The sequence below is a fragment of the Dromiciops gliroides genome, chromosome 2 (genome assembly GCF_019393635.1).
Source record: "Dromiciops gliroides isolate mDroGli1 chromosome 2, mDroGli1.pri, whole genome shotgun sequence".
NCBI lineage: Eukaryota > Metazoa > Chordata > Mammalia > Microbiotheria > Microbiotheriidae > Dromiciops > Dromiciops gliroides.
In genome coordinates this window covers 534,524,322-534,546,305 of record NC_057862.1, presented here as the reverse complement: position 1 = coordinate 534,546,305, position 21,984 = coordinate 534,524,322, and the positions used below count along the sequence as shown (strand labels likewise).

The window sequence follows — 21,984 nt, the reverse complement described above, 5'->3', positions numbered from 1 at the left end:
GAGATTTAATTTCTTCTATCAAAATTCCAGGTGTAGGGGCAGCTAGGTGGCGCAGTGGATAGAGCACTGGCCCTGGAGTCAGGAGTACCTGAGTTCAAATCAGACACTTAACATTTACTAGCTGTGTGACCCTGGACAAGTCACTTAACCCCAATTGCCTCACACAAAAAAAAAAAAAATTCCAGGTGTATAATAGAACAAGCCCAGGACTAAGAGCCAAAAGACCTGGTTTTACCCCTACATCTGTTATTTCCTGACTGTATTACCCTGGACATGTCATTTCAACTTTCTGAGCCTCACTTTTCTCTTCTACAAAGTGATAGTATTGGATAGGTTCTCTCTAGGGTCCCAGCTCTCAATACTATGGGGACTCGTGTGGCATCACTCCTGTCTGGGCCACTCAGGGAATCAGAGCCACCTTGGCTACATGGTACATGGGCCATGTTGGGGAGAAGAGCGCCAGGGTGTGACGTGATTCCACTCCTCCAAAAGCAGCCTGTTGTGTTGCCATCCGTCATGACCAGGAGGGCTGGGGGTTTTTTGGTGTCTGCAGAACTGGAGAGCTTGGAGGAGCTGGAGAAGAAGCGAGTGTGCCGGATCATCACCACGGACTTCCCTTTGTATTTTGTGGTCATGTCTCGCCTCTGCCAAGACTTTGACATGATCGGCCCTGAAGGGGGCTCCCTGAAGAGCAAGCTGGTCCCCATGGTGCAAGCAACCTTTCCTGAAACTGCTGTTACCAAGAAAGTCAAATTGGCTCTACAGGTAAAGAGGCCTGGGCCCTCCCCTGACAGAAAATCAGTATAATGGACCAAAGCACTGGAGCGGGAGGCTAAAGACCTGAGCCTGAGGCCTGTCTCTGTTACTTGATGCCCCCGTGACTTTGGGTAAATTGTTTAACTTTTCTGGGCCTCAGTTTCCCCACCTATAAAATGACGGGTCTTTTGATGTTCCCTAAAAGCCCTTCCATCCCCAGTGCCTCTGATCTGATGATGCTAAAGGGTCCTGGCATCTAAGTTATAAAGGAGCACCTTTGGCCTTCCTATTTGAGAAAGCAGGGCCAGCCTGTTAACAATATGATTTTCAGTAAGCTTTCTGGGCCTGCCAGGAAGTTACCTCTCACCCTGTAAGACTTATACTAAATGGCTTACCTTTGGGTGACAGACCATATTAATCCATAATAGTCCTTTATGTCTCAGTGTGGTTGAGTTTCTATTAATATCCTAAGAATAGGTGGTGGTGGTTATTGGCAGGGAGATTACTGGGTACCAGGGCAGGGCGAGGGTAGAGATGTCATTCGGGGCCTGAGAACAACAAAAACCAGCTTTAGCAAGGCAGTGTAGAAGCAGTAATAGAAAGAGCACTTTTTTGAAGTCAAGAAATTGGAATTCAGATCCTAAGTCACTGACTAGCTATGTGATCATGGTCAAGTCACTCGATCCACTGAGCCACATTCTCCAAAAAATGGAAATAATACTTTTTTGTGTTCCCAACCTTATGGAGTTCTTGTGTGGGAAGTGGTTTGGAAACCCTGAAGAAATATGAATTATTATTATGTTGTAGTTTTGTCCCAGACTGGTAGGTGAGCACAAAGGCAACTAACATTGTAAGCTATGGCCCATCCAGAAAGATGGTGGCTACAGACCAAGGGGAGGTGGAGCAGGAAGGCCCCTTAAGTAATGCAATAATGCAGTGCCCACTGTTCACCCTATAGACCGTTCGTCTCCTTCCTGCCCAGAAAAGGTAGTAGTTGAGGCAGAGTAGCCATAGCTGTCCCCTTATTGAGCGCTAAGTCACCTCACATTCCTCTTCCCTAGGCTCAACCTGTGCCAGATGAACTAGTCACCAAACTTTTGGGCAACCAGGCAACATTCAGCCCAATTGTGACTGTGGAGCCCCGACGGAGGAAGTTCCACCGCCCTATAGGGCTCCGGATCCCCCTACCTCCTTCTTGGAAAGACAATCCCCGGGACAGCGGGGAAGGGGACACCACAAGTCTCCGCCTCCTCTGCAGTGTCATTGGTGAGAGACGCCCTCCTGCCTCTGTCCCTGTTTCCTCCTGCAGTAACTTTGCCTCTGCAAATAGCAACTCCTGCAGAAGCAGCCAGGTGGGAATACATACGGGCGGAGACCGCGTTCCCCTCCTTTCATATACTGTTCACCTCACAGTGTGTTGGCTTCACTCATGGTGATTTGTTCTTGGAAGGAGGTGTGTAGGGATGATGAGTTTAAGTTTAGATCCATTCTCCAGTGTGTGGGTCTCTGATCTGAAAGAGAGAAGGGGGTGCTGGAGACAGCTAAGAGGAGCGGGAGGGTATGATAGAAAAAAGTTTGTTTAGAGAGTCAAAGAGAGCTTCATGTAGACCTTCCCATCTTTGTCCTTGTACGTTTGGTTCCTAAATTTCTTGTGAATTCAAGGGGAGCACAGGGGCCCTGTGAAGTGGCCCTCTGTAGGGGTGTAGGTGCTGATGGGACAGCCCTAAGCCTCATCATCTCTCTGCTCATGTTACAGGAGGAATAGCAGAAGCCCAGTGGGAAGATATTACAGGAACTACCAAGTTGGTCTATGCCAATGAGTGTGCCAACTTCACCACCAATGTATCTGCAAGGTGAGTTGGAATGGGGGGAAGGGATGGAAAGGGATGGGTCTCATTCTCTCATCAGAAGCATATCTCATCAGGTATCATAGAAGGAGTATTAGATATTCAGAGTAAGAGGACCTGGGTTCAAATCTCAGCTTTGCTACTCACTGATGGTGACTCAAAATGAATCTCTAAGACTCAGTTTCCTTATCTATAAAATGAGAGGTTGGATTAGATGATATCTAAGGTTCCTTCTGGGCCTAAATCTATGATCCTGATCCCACATCTACAAGTTAAGCTGCTTTCTCCTTCAGCCTAGATGTGGGGTCTGCAGAGAATGCTGCCCGCTTGCCCTGCTCTTCCCTCCCAAGTCTCATGCTACCTGTCCCATCCTTGTGTTGCCCCTTCTCCCTAAGGAAGCAACAGATTTTTTCACATGTGACTTAGGTCTGACTCTTTGTCACACAGGACTGTCTTAGTTTGGAGTGGGGTTAGGGGGTTGACTCTGCCTGAAAAGCTGCACTTGCTCCTTAGGTTTTGGTTGTCTGACTGCCCGAGGACAGCCGAGGCCGTGGACTTTGCCACATTGCTGTACAAAGAACTGACTGCTGTGCCGTACATGGCCAAGTTTGTGGTGTTCGCCAAGATGAACGACACAAGAGAAGGACGGCTACGCTGCTACTGCATGACGGATGACAAAGTAGACAAGACCCTAGAGCAACATGAAAACTTCACTGAAGTGGCACGGAGCAGAGATATCGAGGTATCGGTGCTACCAGAGGGCAACACTCAGGAGAGGCATCCACTGGCACCTCCTTTGCCCCTGGAGCTGCTATTCTGAGGGGATGTCCACAGCTGAAATGAGGGCTCCCAGGGAGGCCTTTCTAACATGAGGCTACTGTCTCAAGTCATTGGGAAACTCCAATCCCCTAAAGAGGGTGGGCATCTTAACTCATGCTTCCCCCACTGAGAAGTTTGGGCTGTTTGGATATGGGCAAAGGGAAAGACCATATTATCTTAAATAAAGGATACCACTTCTCAAGGGATGTCTCTTTGAAAGGCAAATAACACATATTTATTTATTTGTGTATGTGTGACTGTGTGTTCATCAAAAATGGCACCTACTCTAGACAACACAACTTTGAGACCTAAGTTGTGGTCTACATTCCCACCAACAAAGTCCAGATGTATTTGAGGAGAAGCAAGTGGTAGTCTTGCCCTGTACTGAGTAATGAAAGTAGAGAAACAGTGTAGCATAATGGGAAAATTAGTAATAATAATAATAATAATAATAGCAGCTAAAATTTTACATGGCAGCTAGGTAGTCCAGTGGGCCTGGTGTCAGGAAGAATCATCTTTCTGAGTTCAAATATGGCCTCAGACACTTCCTAGCTGTGTGACCCTGGGCAAGCCACTTCACCCTGTTGGCCTCCGTTTCTTTCTCCATAAAATGTGCTGGAGAAGGAAATGGCAAATCATTCTAGTATCTTCACTAAGAAAACCCCAAATGGGTTCACAAAGAGCTAAACATGACTGAAAAAAATGACTGAACAACTAAAAATTCATATAGAGCTTTAAGATTTACAAGGCACTTTATATATGTTATTTCATTTGATCCTCATGAAAAGTACTATTATCATTATCCCCACTTTACAGAGGAGAAAACCAAGTTTGAAAAAGATGCAGTGACTTGCCTAGGGTAAGTCATAGCTAGTGCGCATCTGATGTGGGTTCCTCTTGCAGCTTTGCCACTTACTGCCTGCCATCACCTTGGATCCATCACTTTTTTCTGGACCTCAGTTTCCTCATTTGTAAAATAATGGAGTAGAGACCCTCTAGGTCCTTTCTGGCTCCAAGGTCTATGTTTTGGTGCTCCTCTAGTGCAGGAGCAGTAGAGGGGGATGAGTGAGTGATGGGAGTAATTGGTGATCCCAGACCAGGAGGTTGAATCCTATTCCTCTCCCTGGTCTTTGCCATGTTAAGCAATTTGCTTACAGGGTAGGAGACATAGCAGAGGCTCAGGATCCATAGTGTGGGACCCACCGATGGGAAAGTCACTGACAGCTAAAGTCCAGGGTTGGAACCTGGGCTCTGCCACTTACTAGCTGGGCAACTGCAGGGAAATGAGCTAATAAGACCTGCTCTTCTCATCTCACTGAAGGACTGTGAGGATAGATTAAAATAAGATGTGAAAAAAAACCCTTTGAGAAGCTGAAATCACTCAACAAATGCCAGGCATTGTTGTTACTCCAAGTGAATTATGTTTTCATTCTTTCACTCCTTTGTAAGAAGAATAAGATTGGCTTCCTGGGTTAATGAGATCTCTCTCCCAAATTCTCCAGCTATCTTTGATGCTAGAGATCTTTTGACTTTGGCAATGGGGTATCCTGGTCAGTTGTATCCAATAAATCCTCTGCACAGGTAGATTTTCCCTTTGAAAAGTGGGTAAAGAGGGGGCAGCTAGGTGGCACAGTGGATAAAGCACCAGCCCTGGATTCAGGAGGACCTGAGTTCAAATCTTGCCTCAGACACCTGATATTTACTAGCTGTGTGACCCTGGGCAAGTCACTTAACCTTCATTGCCCTGCCCAAAAAAAAAGAAAACTGGGTAAAGAACATGCAGGATGAAAATACCCATTGATTACTTTGGAAATAATATTAACTCCAAAGCGAACGTGCCAATTCCATTGGACAAATTCTTTGCATGGGGAACTCTAGCTCCAATAAAATTCTGACCAAATATTCGCTCACATAAAATAAGCACTTAGGAAGGAGGTATATTTTTTCCAGGGGTCAGATCACTCCTGAAGTTGGAGGTATGTTGAAATTCCAGGTACCTCAAGAAAGCCAATTGAAAAGGAGTGATGGAAGGGCAAAGGATGGTATGGGGAGCTATCTAAGTCCCAGGTCCCAGGGATCTTTAAAAAATGAAAGAGAAAGAGCTCTCTTCTAGCAAGGGTATCCCAGGAACAGAAAACTTCCTATCTCTGGTTCTCAATTTCATATCCTCTTTAACCAACCCATCTGCTTCCTGCGTGGGCCACTTCTAAGCCATCAAAGACCTCCCTACTCCTTGAAGTCTTGTGATGTCACTTCAAGGGAAGGCTGTACCTAGGGATGAGAGAGAAGGAAGAAAGGCCTCGGATCTCTTCATGTTTTCTAGCACCTCCCTGAAAAGTGTAAGGTGTGAAGTTCTGCCAACCCTAATTAAGCAGCCAAGTGATTGAGCCAAGTATTTACCCACCTTGAGGGAAAATCAGGGAAACCTTTTTTTGTTTTTTTTTTGTTTTGAGGGTTTTGGGGTGGGTTTTGCGGGGCAATGAGGGTTAAGTGACTTTCCCAAGGTCACATGGCTAGTAAGTGTCGAGTGTCTGAGGCCAGATTTGAACTCAGGTCCTCCTGAATCCACCTAGCTGCCCCCAAAATCAGGGAAGTCTTAATGAAAGGTTCACCCTTCCCTTTATTTCACTGGTCTAGTGATGCTTAGCCTGATCACTCACTTTGGACTTTATTCTGACCTCAATCTGTACCCCATGGTACCTAAGGGCAGCTACAGGTGGCACAGTAGATGAGAATGCTGGGCATGGAGCCAAGAAAATTTGAATTCAGGTTCTAGTCAGACACTTACTAGCTGTGGAACCTTGGGCAAGTCACTTAACCTCTCCCTGCTTCAGTTTCCTCATCTGCAGAATAGGGATAACAATAGCACCTTCCTAAGAAGGCTGCTATGAGGATCAAATGAGGTTCTCTTTGTAAAAGTCCTCAGCACGGTGTCATTGGCACCATGTAAATGCTTGTTCTCTTCCCTTCCCCATGGGTGCCCCAGTAAGCAGCTAGAACAGAGTATCAAGGGGACATCCAGCTCTCCTCAGGGCTACACAAAATACTAAAAGGCAGTTTGCCAACACCATGTTATATATGTATTATGTCATTAGCATAAAATGTTGTGCTATGGTAACAATTGTCCTGATAAAGGTCATAGGGATTCCTAAGGATTCCTCACTGATCTGCCCTCCCTGTTCATGGTGATAACAGAAATAGCTTCCCCCCCCCATAAAAAAAAATAGCCCAGAGGAAAAGAGAGAGATGAATGATCCAGTTCTGCACTTCGTCCCCTGGCCCCTGAAGTATTGCAATAACTTCCTGATTATTCTTTCTGCTTCCAGTCCTCTACCCTAGCTAATTCTTCCAACAGCAGCCCAATTGATCTACCTAGAGTAACGGTCTGACTGTCACTCCCTAGCTCAAGAAGTTTCAGAGGCTCCCCACTGCCTCTAGGAGATAGAGAATCCTCTGGAAAATATAAAATCCTTCAGCATATGAAGCTCTTCACAGTCTTCCTTTCCTTCTACTCTGACTCACACTATCCTCCCCCTCCCACATGTCCTGCATTCCAAACTGGCCTATTTGTTCTTTCCCAAGCCTGGAATCCTCTCTCTCCTCATTCCCATCTTTGAGAATCCGTAGTTCTCCTTCCAGGCTCAATCCAGTTGCTCCCTTCCACAGGAGGCCCATCTTGATCCCCTTTGATACCCCCCCAAGGTATAATATTTTGCATTTTCAGAGGCAGAATTGCATAGTAGGGATGAGGGACAGCTAAGTGCTGCAGTGGATAGAGCACCAGCCCTGGATTCAGATGGACTTGAGTTCAAATCTGGCCTCAGACACTTGACACTTACTAGCTGTGTGACTCTGGGCAAGTCACTTAACCCCAATTGCCTCACTAAAAAAAAAAAAAAAAAAAAAAAAAAGAATTGCATAGTGGGAAGTTTGCCTTTGAGTCAGGAAGACCTGGGTTCAAATTCTGCCTCTGATACAAATTGTCTGTCTGACTTTGGACAAATCCCTTGATTTCTCAGCACTCCCAGAAAACACTCTGAGACTATAAATTACCATACAAAAAAATTACCCCCCCAAAGGCTAATCTGTATTATAAAGGAAGCCCCCAGTACTGATGAAATCATAGGCCTGGCTTAAAAATAATAATTATAATTCACTATCATGTATAATAATATAGATTTATTATATTATGTAATATTGTATGTTATGATATACAATATAATAATTGTCTCATTGTATATTATAATACCAAATATAATAATAATTATATCATCATATTATCATATTTACCTATCTGTGCCTCAACCCCAGAATGTCAGCTTTTTGAGAGTAGGGACTGGTATTGGTTTGGATTATTTTAGTCTGTATCCCCAATAGATGACCACGCACTTGGCAGACATTTTTTTTGTTTTTTTTAAGTGAGGCAATTGGGGTTAAGTGACTTGCCCAGGGTCACACTGCTAGTAAGTGTCAAGTGTCTGAGGGCGGATTTGAACTCAGGTACTCCTGACTCCAGGGCCGGTGCTCTATCCACTGCGCCATCTAGCTGCCCCCCATAGCAGACATTTGATAAATCCTTGGTGCGTCAAATCCAAGGAAGGGCAGCTATGTGGGGATTCTTTCTAATGTGTTGTCTTGCTTCATACCCTCCCTTCCTCTAGGTATTAGAAGGAATGCCCCTCTTTGCCGAGCTCTCTGGGAACCTAGTACCTGTGAAAAAGGCCGCTCAGCAGCGAAGCTTTCACTTCCAGTCCTTTCGTGAAAACCGTCTGGCCATCCCTGTGAAGGTGCGGATGGGCTCATGGGAGCTCTGCTTGTGGCTGGGTAGGGAAGAGGGCCCGTAGACATCTCTGAGCCAGCCGGTCACTGAAATGGTAAACATGTGGATGGCCCGAAGCCCTTTCCACAGGCTTCCCCTGAGTCTTTCTTCTCTGTCGTTCCCTCCAGGTTAGGGACAGCAGCCGAGAAGCAGGAGGATCACTATCCTTTCTTCGAAAGGCGATGAAATATGAGGATTCTCAACATATCCTCTGCCACTTGAACATCACCATGCCCCCGTGCACCAAGGTAAGCCGTGCCACTCTGCTCCCAAGGTCTCCTGGCTGGGGTCAGTCTACATAGAAGGGAAAGTCCGGGAGACCAGGAATGACCTCCGGGGTGGGACTGGGCAGGCAGGAAGCTCGCTATAGTGCCAGCTCTTCTATCTTTCTGCCTGGGTCACTTGGTCGTCTTTGCTAATGTAGAAAAACAGCCTTTGACTTCTCAAAGATACAATAGGGGATTTCTCTCCTCTAGGGGCTAATTGTCTGCAACCTGACAACAGGGAAAACGTAGTCTGCCTCTTTCTGCAGACACAGCCACCTGTGGCCATAGCCGTGGGAAGGACGACATAAGACTGGGAAGGGCACTCCCACTTAGTTCTCTTATGCTTCCCTTTTTTTTTTTTTTTTACGGGGCAATGGGGTTAAGTGACTTGCCCAGGGTCACACAGCTAGTAAGTGTCAAGTGTCTGAGGCCGGATTTGAACCCAGGAACTCCTGAATCCAGGGCCGGTGCTTTATCCACTGCGCCACCTAGCCGCCCCTTATGCTTCCCTTTTTAAAAAAATCCAGTCACCTACTGGTGCCTTGGTTCCTGTAGCCTCTCTTCCTATGGGTATCAGACCTAGAAGAGTCATGGGGTTCTAGATCATAGTCCACAGCCTAGTGGTTCAGAGCCTCATTCCAAACTCACAGGCCCTGAACCCCAAAATAAAGGATCAGAAGACCTCAGAGTTGGAAAGGAACTCAGAGGTCATCGAGCTCCAACCTATACCTGAAATTATTATAGACCATCAAAGGCCACCCTTCATTTTACAGATGATAGAAGCAAAGGCCAGAGAGGTGGTTACTCACCCTAGGGTCACACAGCTCGTTGGTGTCTGAGGTTGGATTCAAACCCAGGTATTCTTAATTCAAAGTGTATCACCTGGGGCAGCTAGGTGGCATAGTGGATAGAGCACCGGCCCTGGATTCAGAAGGACCTGAGTTCAAATCCGACCTCCGATGCTTGACACTTACTAGCTGTGTGACCCTGGGCAAGTCACTTAACCCCCATTGTCCTGCAAACAAACAAACAAAGTGTATCACCCCATCCACTTTCTCTCTGAAGCATAGAGGACTTGGTATTGGCTCTGTGATCTACTAGCTGTGTGACCTTTACATTTCTGGGACTCAGTTTCTTTCTTGGTAAAAATGAAGAGGTTAGGGACAGCTAGGTGGTATAGTGAATAGAGCACCAGCCCTGGAATCAGGAGGACCTGAGTTCAAATCCAACCTCAGACACCTACTAACTGTGTGACCCTGGGCAAGTCACTTAACCCTCTTTGCCTCAAAAAAAAATTGAAGAGGTTACACTTAAGATGCAGATGTCTAAGGTTCCTTTAAGTCCTAAATTGTATACAGTTGCTAAGGTGTGTGTGTTGGGGTGAGTCCTGATAAGAAAAAAGCTAACCTAGTTCCACCTTTTCTTCTTTTTCTACAGGGAAGTGGAGCTGATGATAGGAGAAGGACTTTGACTCCTCTGGCCCTGAGGGAAAGATATAGCCTGCTCAGTGAAACGACGCTTGGTACAAACTTCTATGTGATGTTGTGCGTCCCCCAGCATTCCAGAAAGGCCGTTAATTAGGTTGTTTCCCTGACCCCTCGTGGAGACTCATGCAGGCTGTTCCCCTGTTACCATGCACCATTTTAGCTTGGTTGGAACTTGGCACTTCCTAGCTTGATGAATCTATTGATCATGCGCTTGCCCTGTGCCTAGCACTGTGCCGACTACCACCCAGTCACTGTTCAGACCTAGCTCACCTATGCTAGACTGTGCACTGGATGGGTCTGCCCACAGTAACCACATGAAGTCTCATCTTTTCTCTCTAGGTTCTCTCAGTGGGACAGACAGGGCAGATATGAAAATGGCTATTATATCGGAGCACCTTGGGCTCAGCTGGGCAGGTAAGTCGGGGAAGGAAAGGAACCATCCCCATTTCAATATTCCTGTGCTGTGTTTTGTATCAGATCCTCATCGATTGGTTGTTCATATAGTATATTGTAAATATTATGACTTTTGCCTGAGTGGCCCTCATGGTGCCCTTTGTGGGGAAGGGGGAGAGGCAAGGGGAAGAAGGGAAAGAAAGGAAACAGGGAAAAGTTTTTTTGTTATTGTTCAGTCCTTTTCAGTCGTATCCAACTCTTTGTGAACCCATTTGGGGTTTTCTGGCAAAGATGCTGCAGTGGTTTGCCATTTCCTTCTCCAGCTCATTTTACAGTTAAGGAAACCGAGTCAAACAGTGTGAAATGACTTACCCAGGGTCACACAGCTAATAAGTGTCTGGAGCCAGATTTGAAACTCAAGAAGATGAGTTTTCCTGACTCCAGGCCCAACATTCTATCCATTGTGCCACCAAGCTCTCCCAGAGGGAAAAAGAGGGAGAAATAAATGACAGATAAGAATACAAAGGAGAGGGGGCAGCTAGGTAGTGCAGTGGATAGAGCACTGGCCCTGGATTCAGAAGGACCTGAGTTCAAATCCAGCCTCATACACTTGACACTAACTGTGTGACCCTGGTCAAGTCACTTAACCCTCAATGCCCCACAAAAAAACCCCAACAATTTAAAAAAATTAAAAGTTGGTCTCTGAAGCCCCTTCCAGCTAAAATCTTCTACAAAAAAAGAATACAAAGGAGAAAGTGGTAGTTCTGTTGGTTTTGTGATTTCTCATCATCACAGGACCTTAGAGCCAAGAGGAGCAAAGTGGTCTTTACAGATGAAGAAACTAAGGCTCATGGAGATGGAATGGTTCACCAGAGGTCACATGTTTAGTTAGTAGCAGAGTGTGGTGCCCCTGCCACTGTAGGAGATTATTAGCATTTTGAAATGGTGACTTGGATGGCAGCTGGTCGTGAGAGGGGCCAGTGTTCATCCAATTGAAGGAGGTCACCAGAAGGAGAGGTTTTTCTCACACTGGGCATTGGAACTTGTTTCTGTTTTACTTTTTAATCCTTCGTATGATGGGGAGCTCTTCATCCAGCCACCCCTAAGGAAAGCTTTAGGAGAGTCCATTGAAAGGTAGTGTGCGTCATCTGGCAAGACCAATGTCCTGGAAACTCAGAAGCTGTCCGTCCTTTAAGTCTAATTTAGCCACTGCCTCTCTGTCTCTCTCTCTGTCTCTGTCTGTCTGTCTGTCTGTCTCTGTGTCACTCTCCCTCTATCTTCTCCTTTTCGTCCCTTTCTCCCTCTCTACCCTTCTCTCCTTTGCTCTTCCTCTTTCTCTTTCTCTTCCCCTCCCTTCCCTCTCTCTCCCTCCCTCTCTTCCTTTCCTTCTTTCCCTTCTTCTCTCTCTTTTCCCCTTTCTTCCTCTCTTCCTTTCTCTTTCCATCCCCCATCTCCCCTCCCTCCTTCCCTGTTTCTCTTTTCTTTGTACTCTTACCTGTCATTTATTTTTCCTTCCCTCTTTCCCCCTCTGTTTCCTTTCTTCTCTTTCCCTCTTTTCTCTCATTCTCTCCACCCCCTTGCTCTTTTTTCTCTCATTTGTTCTTTTGTGTTCTCTGTTTCTTTTTCTTTTCTTCTTCTTCTAGCCATCATCCTGTCTTCTTTTCTCTCTCTTTTGGATTCTCATGTGTTCTCATTATCTTTTATGTTCTTTCTCTTATTTTATCTCCATTTTATTCTCTTCTTTCTTATTCTCTCCCCCTTCTTTAATCTCATTTTCTCTCTCAATGTTTCCTTTTTCTCTTCTTCCAGCTTCCTCATCCTTGAAATGAGTCTTTAATACTCTTCTCCCTCACAAAGTACTTATAAGAACCAGAAATAAAAATAAAGTAGATTTGGTACCTTTACATTTTCGTTTTAAATGCAAATAAACTCTTTCCCCTGAGGAAATGTAAATACAGAAATAGAGCATTATTATCTAAGTGTTCATGGGTTGGTTGGGTGTTTTTTTGTTTGTTTTATTTTGTTTTGTTAGGGTGTTTTAAAAAAAAATAGTGCTAATAGATTCTGTGTGGCAAGATGAATGAATATGGCCTGGTGGAAAACTCCCAGGACTGAGAGTTACGGGAGCCAGGTTCTAGTCTGGCTCTGCTACTGCCTATATTATCTTAGGTAAAAATAGTACATATTTATGTAATACACATAGATGTAATATATGTTATATGTTGTGTGTGTATTTTATAATTTATTTATTGTGATACATGTATGTAACATATTATATTGTGTTACATATGCATTTTATTATATGTGTATTATGTGATACATAGACTTTTTTTTAGAGAGAAACAGAATGGTATAGTGGAAGAGAAATGGTTTCACATTTGGGGAGACCTTTGTTCAAGTCCTGTCTCTGACACATTGGCTGGACAAGTCACGTAATCTCTCAATATCTGAAGCAACTCTCTCAATTGCAGGGTAGGCACTGTTCTGCATTGGTAGAGAGCTTTTCCTCACTGCGAGTTCCCTACACCAATGCAATCACAAGTCCAGATCAATAGAGAGTTAATATATATACATATACAATATATCATAAATATGCTATACACCACATGATATACATCATATATGTTATACACACATGTAGTATTCCATTTATTACATATATCACACATAGAATATTATATGCACATGGTATATTAGACATAATGTATTTATTATGTGTGAGGCAGCTAGGTGGTACAATAGATAGAGTTCTGGGCCTGAAGTCAGGAAGAATCATCTTCCTGAGCTTAAATCTGGCCTCAGAAACTTACTAGCTGTGTAACCCTGGGCAAGTCACTTAACCCTGTTTGCCATCATTTCCTCTTCTATAAAATGAGCTAGAGAAGGAAATGGTATAAACCACTCTAGCACCTCTGCCAAGAAAACCCCAAATGGAGTCACAAAAAGTCAGACATGATTGAAGAACAAGAAAATTGTAGTGTATTTGTATACACATATATATTATATATATATAGTATACCATACACATGGTATATCATATATTATACATGTGACATATTACATATGATGTGTTATATATATGCATATATTACACATTACCTATTGTACCTATAGTTTATTACACAACATATTATATGTGTACATTCATATATTTAGTATATTGTACATCCACACTATATTACACAATTACATTTTATTTGCATGTACGGATATGTATTATGTACATATACATTTGTTTTATATACATTAATCATTTGCTCTTCAGAACAACTAGATGAAGTGGGTAGTCCAAGTATTAGCCTTCCCATTTCATAAGTAAAGAACCACATTTCAGAGAGCTGGACTTCTTTGCCAGGTCACACAGCTGGTCATCAAATCTGGGTCTTCAGATCCTCTAATCTAACCTTGCGCTGTCTCCACTTGCACCAACACCCCTCTCTTCGCTCCCCAGTTCTATTTCCCACAAAATGAGGGCATCAGACCAAATGACCTCTAAGATCTTCTTATGGTCCATCCGTACCACACTTTATGATTAAGGAGAGAAACATGGACGTTGTAAATCCCCATCTCAGTAGCCGCCTCTCAATAAAGAATTGCAAAGCTGACATGATGCAGTGTGGAGACAGTAGGAAGAATGCTAGATTTGGCATCAGAGGCTCAAATCACTTACTACCTTGTATGATGATGGACAAGTCACTTAACCTTCCTCAGTTTCCTCATCCACTAGAGGAAGGGGTCAGATTAAATGATCTCCAAGGTCTCTTCTAGGTCTGGATCTTGGGTCATGTGATCCAAAGGGAGACCTCTTCTTTGGCTTCCCCATTAAGCCCTGTAGTGGTGAGGTGCCCCATGGGCTGATGGGAGCCTCTTCCTCTGTTCATGTGATTCGGGGGCTTCTTTTGCAGAATTGGCTCGCGAGTTGCAGTTTGGCGTGGAGGACATCAACAGGATACGTGTGGAGAACCCCAACTCCTTGTTGGAGCAGAGCTCAGCCCTGTTGAACCTCTGGGTCATCCGAGAAGGCAAAAACGCCAAGAGTCAGTATCCCTGGGCTAAGGAAGCCTTCCTTTTCCAAAGGTTACCCCAAGTTTTGGAAGCAGAAATTATCCTTGTCCTGTGTTCGGTTTGATTTTGCCATGAGCTCTGTCGGTGATGTTGTCTTTCAGGAAATTTAAATATGCACACACATATACACACAATTTCATTGAGATTCAACAAAGGTTATTTTAAGTGCATGTTATGCACAGAACTCGGTGTTGGATAGTAAGTTTAGAGAAAACATGATGCCTGCCCCATGGAGCATTCACTCTAACAAGGGGATATGATGCTCAGATAACTGGAATACAAGATAATGCATAATAAGTGCATTAGAAATAGGCAAAAGGTGCTATGTGAGGTCCAAGAGGAGGGAAAATCATCACCAACTAGGGAGTCAGAAAAGATGAAGATGAAGGAGATGTCACAAATGTTGAGATTTAAAGGAGGGGTAGGAATTTAATGGGCCTGGAAGGGAAAGGAGGGTACTCTAAGCACAAGGAATGTCATGGATAAAGGCATAAAAGGAAAGGAATTGTAAAGTGTATACAGAGGCTGGTCTGCACAGAAGGGAGGAGAGTGATGATATATGGCTTCACAAAGAAAAGGTGGCCTTGAATGCCTAGATTGTGGAGGGCCTCGATTGCCAAGATAACTTTACTTGGTAGGCAAAGAGAAGCCCCTGAAAAGTTTTGATCAGGGGTGTGACATCACTAGATCTGTGGGGAAGAAAGGAAGGTAGAGTGTCATCAGGATCTTTTGACCAAGGATTAGGACAAAAGAATTTGTATCAAATTGCCCGGGAATCATACCAAGAGACTGGAAAATCTTGGTCCCAGAGTGTCTCTTACATAATAAAATTTAAAATGCACCAAAATATTCAGTGAATGCAAGACACAAAGATGACTGGAGTTTGAGCTCTTTGAAATTTAGTTTCAGAACCAGTTGGATCTCACTCTTGCAAGAAGAGCCAGGACAGGATAGGTACCCCTCCTTAATCACAGGGAGAGAGCATTCTGTGCTTATGTTTTAATTCACTGAGAGATGTCTTTGCCCTTAGCAAACTCCACACATTCATCCTTCAAACCCCAGGAAGGAGCATGTGGTCATTCACGCTTGCCATCTCTACTCAGCTTTCTGGGGAAGAAAATTTCAGAGGGAATCTTCTCATTTTCTTGGAGTTTGCCTGTTAGGTGCTGAGAAGCCGTTCTATGAAATCTACCCACTTTTCTCAGAGACTGTTATGCAGCAGTTGTTGGGGGTGGGTGGGAGGGATTGTAATCTGCCAAAGTGTGAAAAGCTACTCTCTGGAGAGAGTTGTTCCAGATTCTGACAGGGGGTGTTCCTATCTTCTGAGAAAATAAGCCATTTCTTCTTTTTCCATGTCTCCCCACGCCTTCTACAAACACCCCCAGAACGATTGTCAAACCTCCCCTTGCTAGCCTAAACATGGGGGTGTTTCACAGTGATCATTCTTTCACGTAATGCTTGGGTTCTTTTCTTCTCCTCAGATAGTGGAGAGATCTTACGCGGCTCTGAGGAACATTGACCGAAGTGAGATTGTGAACATGTTAGAAGGTTCTGGCCGGCACAGCTAGAAGCCTGAAACCCGACAGGCGGTAATGCAGACAGGGACTACTCTTTATCACCATCCCAGATGAATGGTGAGTTTCTGTTTGGCCACCAAACAGGGCCCTGCCCCATAAGGGTCTGTGTTGGAAGTCCCATGTCTAGTAGGCCTCCTTCCTTGGAAACCAGCTGGGTTCCAAAAGGGAGTGTAGGTCAGTTCTTCTAGTCTAAGACCTGGTGTGGGGGGAGGTCTGGGTGAGAGCAGGCTGAAGGAGAGAGAGGCCAACTGGAGGCTAGAAGTCCTCTCTGTGAAGGTCATTATCCCCAAACAGAGCACTTTGGACTAGACTTGGTCCTGCTCTGTCTTTAATGAGCGGCATGCATGACCATGGGCTATTCAGTTCTCTGGATCTCAGTTGACCTCTTTGTAAAACCCAAGGTTTGGATTAGATGATGTTTGGAGGTCTTTCCAGCCCTAACACTGAATGATTTACAATTTGGCCCAGGGAAGGGCTTTGGAGCATTGTCCCCTTAGCAAAGGCTGCCTGGCTGGTTGTGGATGCCAAATTTCAATCCCTTCCTTTTGTGACTGCCTCTGTGAGATCAAGAACTTCACTTATTTTTCCAAAGTCAAATCTCTCTCTTTCTCTCTCTCTCTCTCTCTTAGCTCTTCCCCCCTCCTTTTTCTAACCCCCATTTCTCTCACCTCTTCTCATTCTAATGTGGTTCAGCATGCCACGGACCCTCCAATAACCTGGCCTAAGGAAAGGGAGCCCAGAGGAAGCCTCTGACCTCTGTCTCCTACCCACTCCTCCTGTTGATGGAGGGGACACAAGGGTTTTTTCTCCAGGCAGCTGAAAGGTCTTGCCTTGTCCTTGAAAATGTAGCAGCCAATAGAAAGAAATTGGGTGGGAATTACATCAGAATTGGACTCATCTCTCGTCCTCATCCCTTAACTAAGGGTAATTGAGTAAGGACACCAGTACCAACGCCCTCTTGGTATATAGTTGGTTCTAACCCCTCTTCAGCCAATACCTTATATAGTGAAAAGAATACTAGTTTGGGAGTCAGAAGACCTGGCTTCAAATCCTGACTCTGCTACTTACAACCCACACTATCTTGGACAAGTTCACTTAACCACTCTGGGCCTCAGTTTCCTCCTCTGCAAAATGAGGGGATTGGATTAAGAGGCCTCTGAGGTCCCTTCTAGCTCTAAATTTATGATTCTATAATTAACTATCTCCGGGACCTTACACAAAGTCACAGCCTCTGGATTGACATCCGTGCCATTTAGAAAAATTAGATGGAACAATAGCCTGGTGCAGTAGAATACTCAGGGTCAAATCCCATGCTGACACTTAACTACCTGAGACCTTGAGCAGATCACTAAGTCTTGGTTTTCCCAAACTGCAAAATGTGGAGGTTGGCCGCTACAGTTTTTTGAGCTCTCTTCCAACTCTAAATCCTTTGACCTAAGCTCCTACCCAAAGAAAGCCCAACTTGGCATTTATTTTCCCCAGGGCTGCAGATGTGTAAATAGTACAGGGAGGCATGAGGGATGCATCTACACCATGCCTTCAACCAATGGGGATGGAGTCCACGGGGAGCAGGGATGGGGAACTGGGCACCCCCAAAAAAGGGAATGCTGTTGGAACAGCTGTGGCTCCCTACCCCCCCCCAGGGGGCCTGCCTGGCCCCAAGCCAGCTGGAGTCTCTGCATGCCGAGCCCCTCACACTTTTCTCTCTTCTGTGTTCTGTGTATCCTGAAACATGCCATCTAGTGCCGCCAGATGCAGGCCACATCCTATGTCGATCACTTCCTGTCACCTTTCTCTTCTGCCTCTGACCTCATCTTGACCTCTAGTTTGCTCATCCTTTTGCACTGCCTGTCTCCACTGTCTCCACCTCAGCCAAGTGTACCAGAACCACTACCAGCCTCCAGCAGATGCATGTCATGAAGACCTCTCTACCCTCTCCCCTGCTCCCAGCACCCTGTCTCATGGTTGAGTGACTGGGCATGAATGTATGTGTGTGTATGTATACATATTTGTGTCCTGTGGTATGAACTCTTAGAGAGGGCTAAGTTTCAGTGGCACCACAAACTTCTTTCTGTGGAGAATCTGTCTTGAACACTGAAGGAACCCCCCCCCCCAGGGCCTTAGGAGGCATTTAAATCTGCCTGACACTTCACTGTGACTCAGACCTACTCACTTGTAAAGAAAAAGTTGTGACTCGAGGCAGAAGCTCAGAACTGAGTCCTGGGAACTTTGGAAAATCCAAGTTAATCATACTGGTAAACACCTCTACTTTCCGACCGGCTGACCTGGCACTTGTGCTGGCTTTCAAAATGTTCCTCCTGCATTCAAACTGTCCAATTGATTCAAGGTAACCAGAGATTTATTGGGCACCTACTTACTTATATGCCCAGGATTGTCATTGTTCTATAACGATACAGAAGCAATGTAAGTCAGGGTCCCTCCCTTGGGGGAAATCTCATAATATGGTTGGGGAAGTAAGATTTACACACACACACACACACACACTAGAGAAGCAGGTAAGATAGTATAGAATCTCATATTGAACAACAAACCAACAAAGAGGGGGTGCTGAAGACGAGGGTAATTCCTGCTCTTTTCGGGTTAGAGATGGGCAGGAAGATGCCTGGGGGAGGAGGGAAGAGGGGGAAGCCCTGTTATTCAACAAAGAACAGCTCATATCATCCATACTCCTATCTCAGTGTTGCTGTCCTTTTTTTAAGACAGAAAAAGAGAAAAAAACCACCCAGTTGATTGACCTCATGTTTGCTCTCCACAATTTCCAAGAGATATGAGCATAGGTCTCCCTGAAGGCCTTGGTAGCCAATGAGCATTGGGCACTAACCACTTGTGAGCATCATCCAGGGCAATTCCCCACCCAAATCCCTTTCTAAAGCCGGACTCTCCTCTCTACAGGCTCCCACGTGAATAGCCAACAGTCCTTTCCCCTCCCTGACTGCCATTCACTTTTCAGAGACCTTGGCCTTGCTGTCCAATCAGAACCAGATTAAAAAACAACCACCACCACAACCCCAAACCTACCTGTTTTCCCTGCCCCTTCTCCTCAATCAGGCATCCTCCATATCTGGGTCTCCTCCCAGTTAAGGAGAAGGCTCCCAAGCCTGATTGGGAGTGTAAGAGGAGGGGAAGAGCTGGAACTGAGCAGTCTCCACCGGTATCTCCATCTTGAGGCCCACAAGTTACTTTCCTTGGTAGTTTCCAAAGGGAAGCTTGCCCTTGGAACCACAGGAGAATCACCATGTGGTTATTTGTGCCGGTGCCAGTCCTGCCCTCTGTAATTGAGAACTGCAATCTGCGCATCTGTTCCCTCTGTGCCTCTGCCAGGCTGCATCTCTAATCTGAGCCTAAGCCTTGAACATTAATTTGGGCTGGGGAGCGAGTTGTGTGGGATGATCATGACGAGCCAATCCCGTCTTCTTTTGTGAGTACAAGAGAATCTTAAAAGACCCCAGGTAGCTAAGAAGGGTTGCTCGGGCTTCCTTCCCAAATAGACTCTTCTTACCATCCACACAAGAATGTGAAGGAGAAGAAGGGACAGTATAGAAAAATTGTTTTCTTCCCTTCCAGGTGTACATATTTTTTTAATTAACAAAATTTAAAAAGTACAAAGGGCACAATTTAAACCAGAGGCCTTGGGGCCACATGTAGATCCTGAGGATTTTATATGTAATCCTTCAAAGAAAAATGAAGAAAAAAATTGTTAATAATTCCAAACACTTAGCCCTTTCTCTACCATCCCACTCTGCCAAATAAAAACAAAACTGACTTCACAAGCACCATTATGTATAAGCGAATAAATAATATAAACCTGTATCAGCTCTTTTTGCTACTTCGGTACCTCGGTAGTTTCGTTCCTTTGCTTTAATGATAGTGGAGAGGTTTCATGGCTGATTGTTTATGTGTCTAGCCTAACAAGCATTTATTAAGCACCTACTATATGTGCCAGGCAGTGTGCCAAGTGCTAGGTGTACAAAGAAAGGCAAAAGCTAGGTCCCTTCCCTCCAGAAGCTTATAGTCTAATGGGGGAGACAACATGTGAATAACTGTGTGCATAAACAAGGTAATACAGTGTAAATGGAAGATAATGGCACTAGCAGGAGGAAGTGGGAAAACTCCCACCTAAGAGCAGATCTCAGCAAGGGAAACCAGGAGTTGCGGATGAGAGCACAAGGGATGGCCAATGCAGACATGGAATTGGGAGATGGAGAATCTTGTGTGAAGAACGGAAAGGAAACCAGTAGCACTGGATCATAGAGTGTGTGGAGTGAACGGTGAAGCGACTTGAAAGGCAGGAAGGAGCCAGGTTGTAAGGTCTTTAAAGGATAAGAGCATTTTATATCTGATCCTGGAAGCAATGGGAAGCCACTAGAGTTGATTAAGTAGGGGTGTGGTCAGCTTAGCTTGTTAAGAAAATCACTTTGGAGGGGGCAGCTAGGTGGCACAGTGGATAAAGCACCAGCCCTGGATTCAAGAGGACCTGAGTTCAAATCTGACCTCAGACACTTGACACTTACTAGCTGTGTGACCCTGGGCAAGTCACTTAACCCTCATTGCCTCATTAAAAAAAAAATCACTTTGGAGTAGAAAATGGATTGGAGCGGAGAGAGACTCCAGGCAATGATACCAAGCAGAAAGCTATTACAATAGTCCAGGTGTGAAGTGCTGAGGCCTGCACCAGGCAGGGCAGCTGGGTGAGTGAAGAAAAATGAGAAATTTATTGCATATGGCATAAAGGTAGAAAAAGACCCGACCACAGAGTAGATATGTGGGGTCAGTCCAAAGGAGGAGGTGAGGTTGACACCAAGTTTACATGCCTGGATGACTGGGAAAGTGGTGTTGACTTTAATAATAATAGGAAAGTTGGAAATAGGGGGTCAGTTTAGTGGGAGAAGAAAGATGATAAAGTCTGTTTTAGACATGTTGAGTTTGAGATGCCAGAGATCCAAAAGGTAGGTCCTATGATATGAGGCTGGAGCTCAAGAAAGAAAGTTGGGTTTGATTTATAGATGGAGGAATCATCTGGGTGGAGATGATAAATGAATCCATGGCTGCTTATGAGGCAACCAAACAAGGGAGAAGAGAAAATGGCCAGAGATAGAGCCTTGGGAGACAAACACTGTGGGCATGATCTGCGTGGAGATCTAGCAAAAAATACTGAAGAGCTGCCAGACAAGAGGAAAACCAGGAGAAAAGACTGTCACAAAAACCTAGAGAGGGGAAAGTGTCCAGGAGGAGGTGACTAACATCCCAGAGGCTGCAGAGAGGTCCAGAAGGATGAGAATCAAGAAAAGGTCATTAGATCTAGCAACTGAGATCAATGGTGACTTTGGAGAGGACAGTTTCAGATGAATGATGAGATCGGAACCCAGATTGCAGAGGGTTTAGAAGAGAGTGAGAGGAGGGAAGTAGAGGTACCTTGTATGGATAGTTTTACCAAGGAGTTTAGCTGAGAAGAGGAGCAGCTAGATGGCACAGTAGATAGAGGACTAAGTTTGGAATCAGGAAGACTCGTCTTCATAAGTTCAAATCCAGCCTCAGACAGTTACTAGCTGTGTGACCCTGGGCAAATCACTTAACCCTCTTTGCCTCATTTTCCTTATCTGTAAAAAGGCAAACCACTCCAGTATCTTGGCCAAGAGAATCCAAATGGGGTCATGAAAAGTTGGACACAACTGAAATGAATCAACGACAACAATTAGCTGAGAAGGTGAAGAGAGATGTGGGATGATAGCTAGCAGGGATGGACTGATCAAGTGGGGGCTTTTTAATGATAGGGAAGACATGGGCATGTTTGTAGGAAGGAGGAAGCAGATAGGGAGAGACTGAAAATTAGAGAAAGTGGAGATGGTAGAGGAGGTGATCTCCTGGAAAAGATGGGAGGATATAGGATCAAGAGTTCATGTAGAGGGGTGGGCCTTGGCAGGGAGCAGGATTACT

General features: G+C 44.9%; 1 protein-coding gene across 1 annotated transcript in view; it reads left to right on the top strand.

Moving 5' to 3' along the window:
- Positions 1 to 21,984, top strand: part of ANK1 (ankyrin 1) — a 344,837-nt gene that overhangs the window by 295,983 nt on the left and 26,870 nt on the right. The window contains 12 exon segments of the mRNA XM_043987736.1: positions 554 to 765; positions 1,818 to 2,022; positions 2,513 to 2,609; positions 3,117 to 3,345; positions 8,084 to 8,209; positions 8,370 to 8,489; positions 9,945 to 10,029; positions 10,334 to 10,408; positions 14,293 to 14,424; positions 15,938 to 16,017; positions 16,019 to 16,042; positions 16,044 to 16,086. Coding sequence (XP_043843671.1) covers positions 554 to 765; positions 1,818 to 2,022; positions 2,513 to 2,609; positions 3,117 to 3,345; positions 8,084 to 8,209; positions 8,370 to 8,489; positions 9,945 to 10,029; positions 10,334 to 10,408; positions 14,293 to 14,424; positions 15,938 to 16,017; positions 16,019 to 16,042; positions 16,044 to 16,086 — 1,428 coding nt within the window.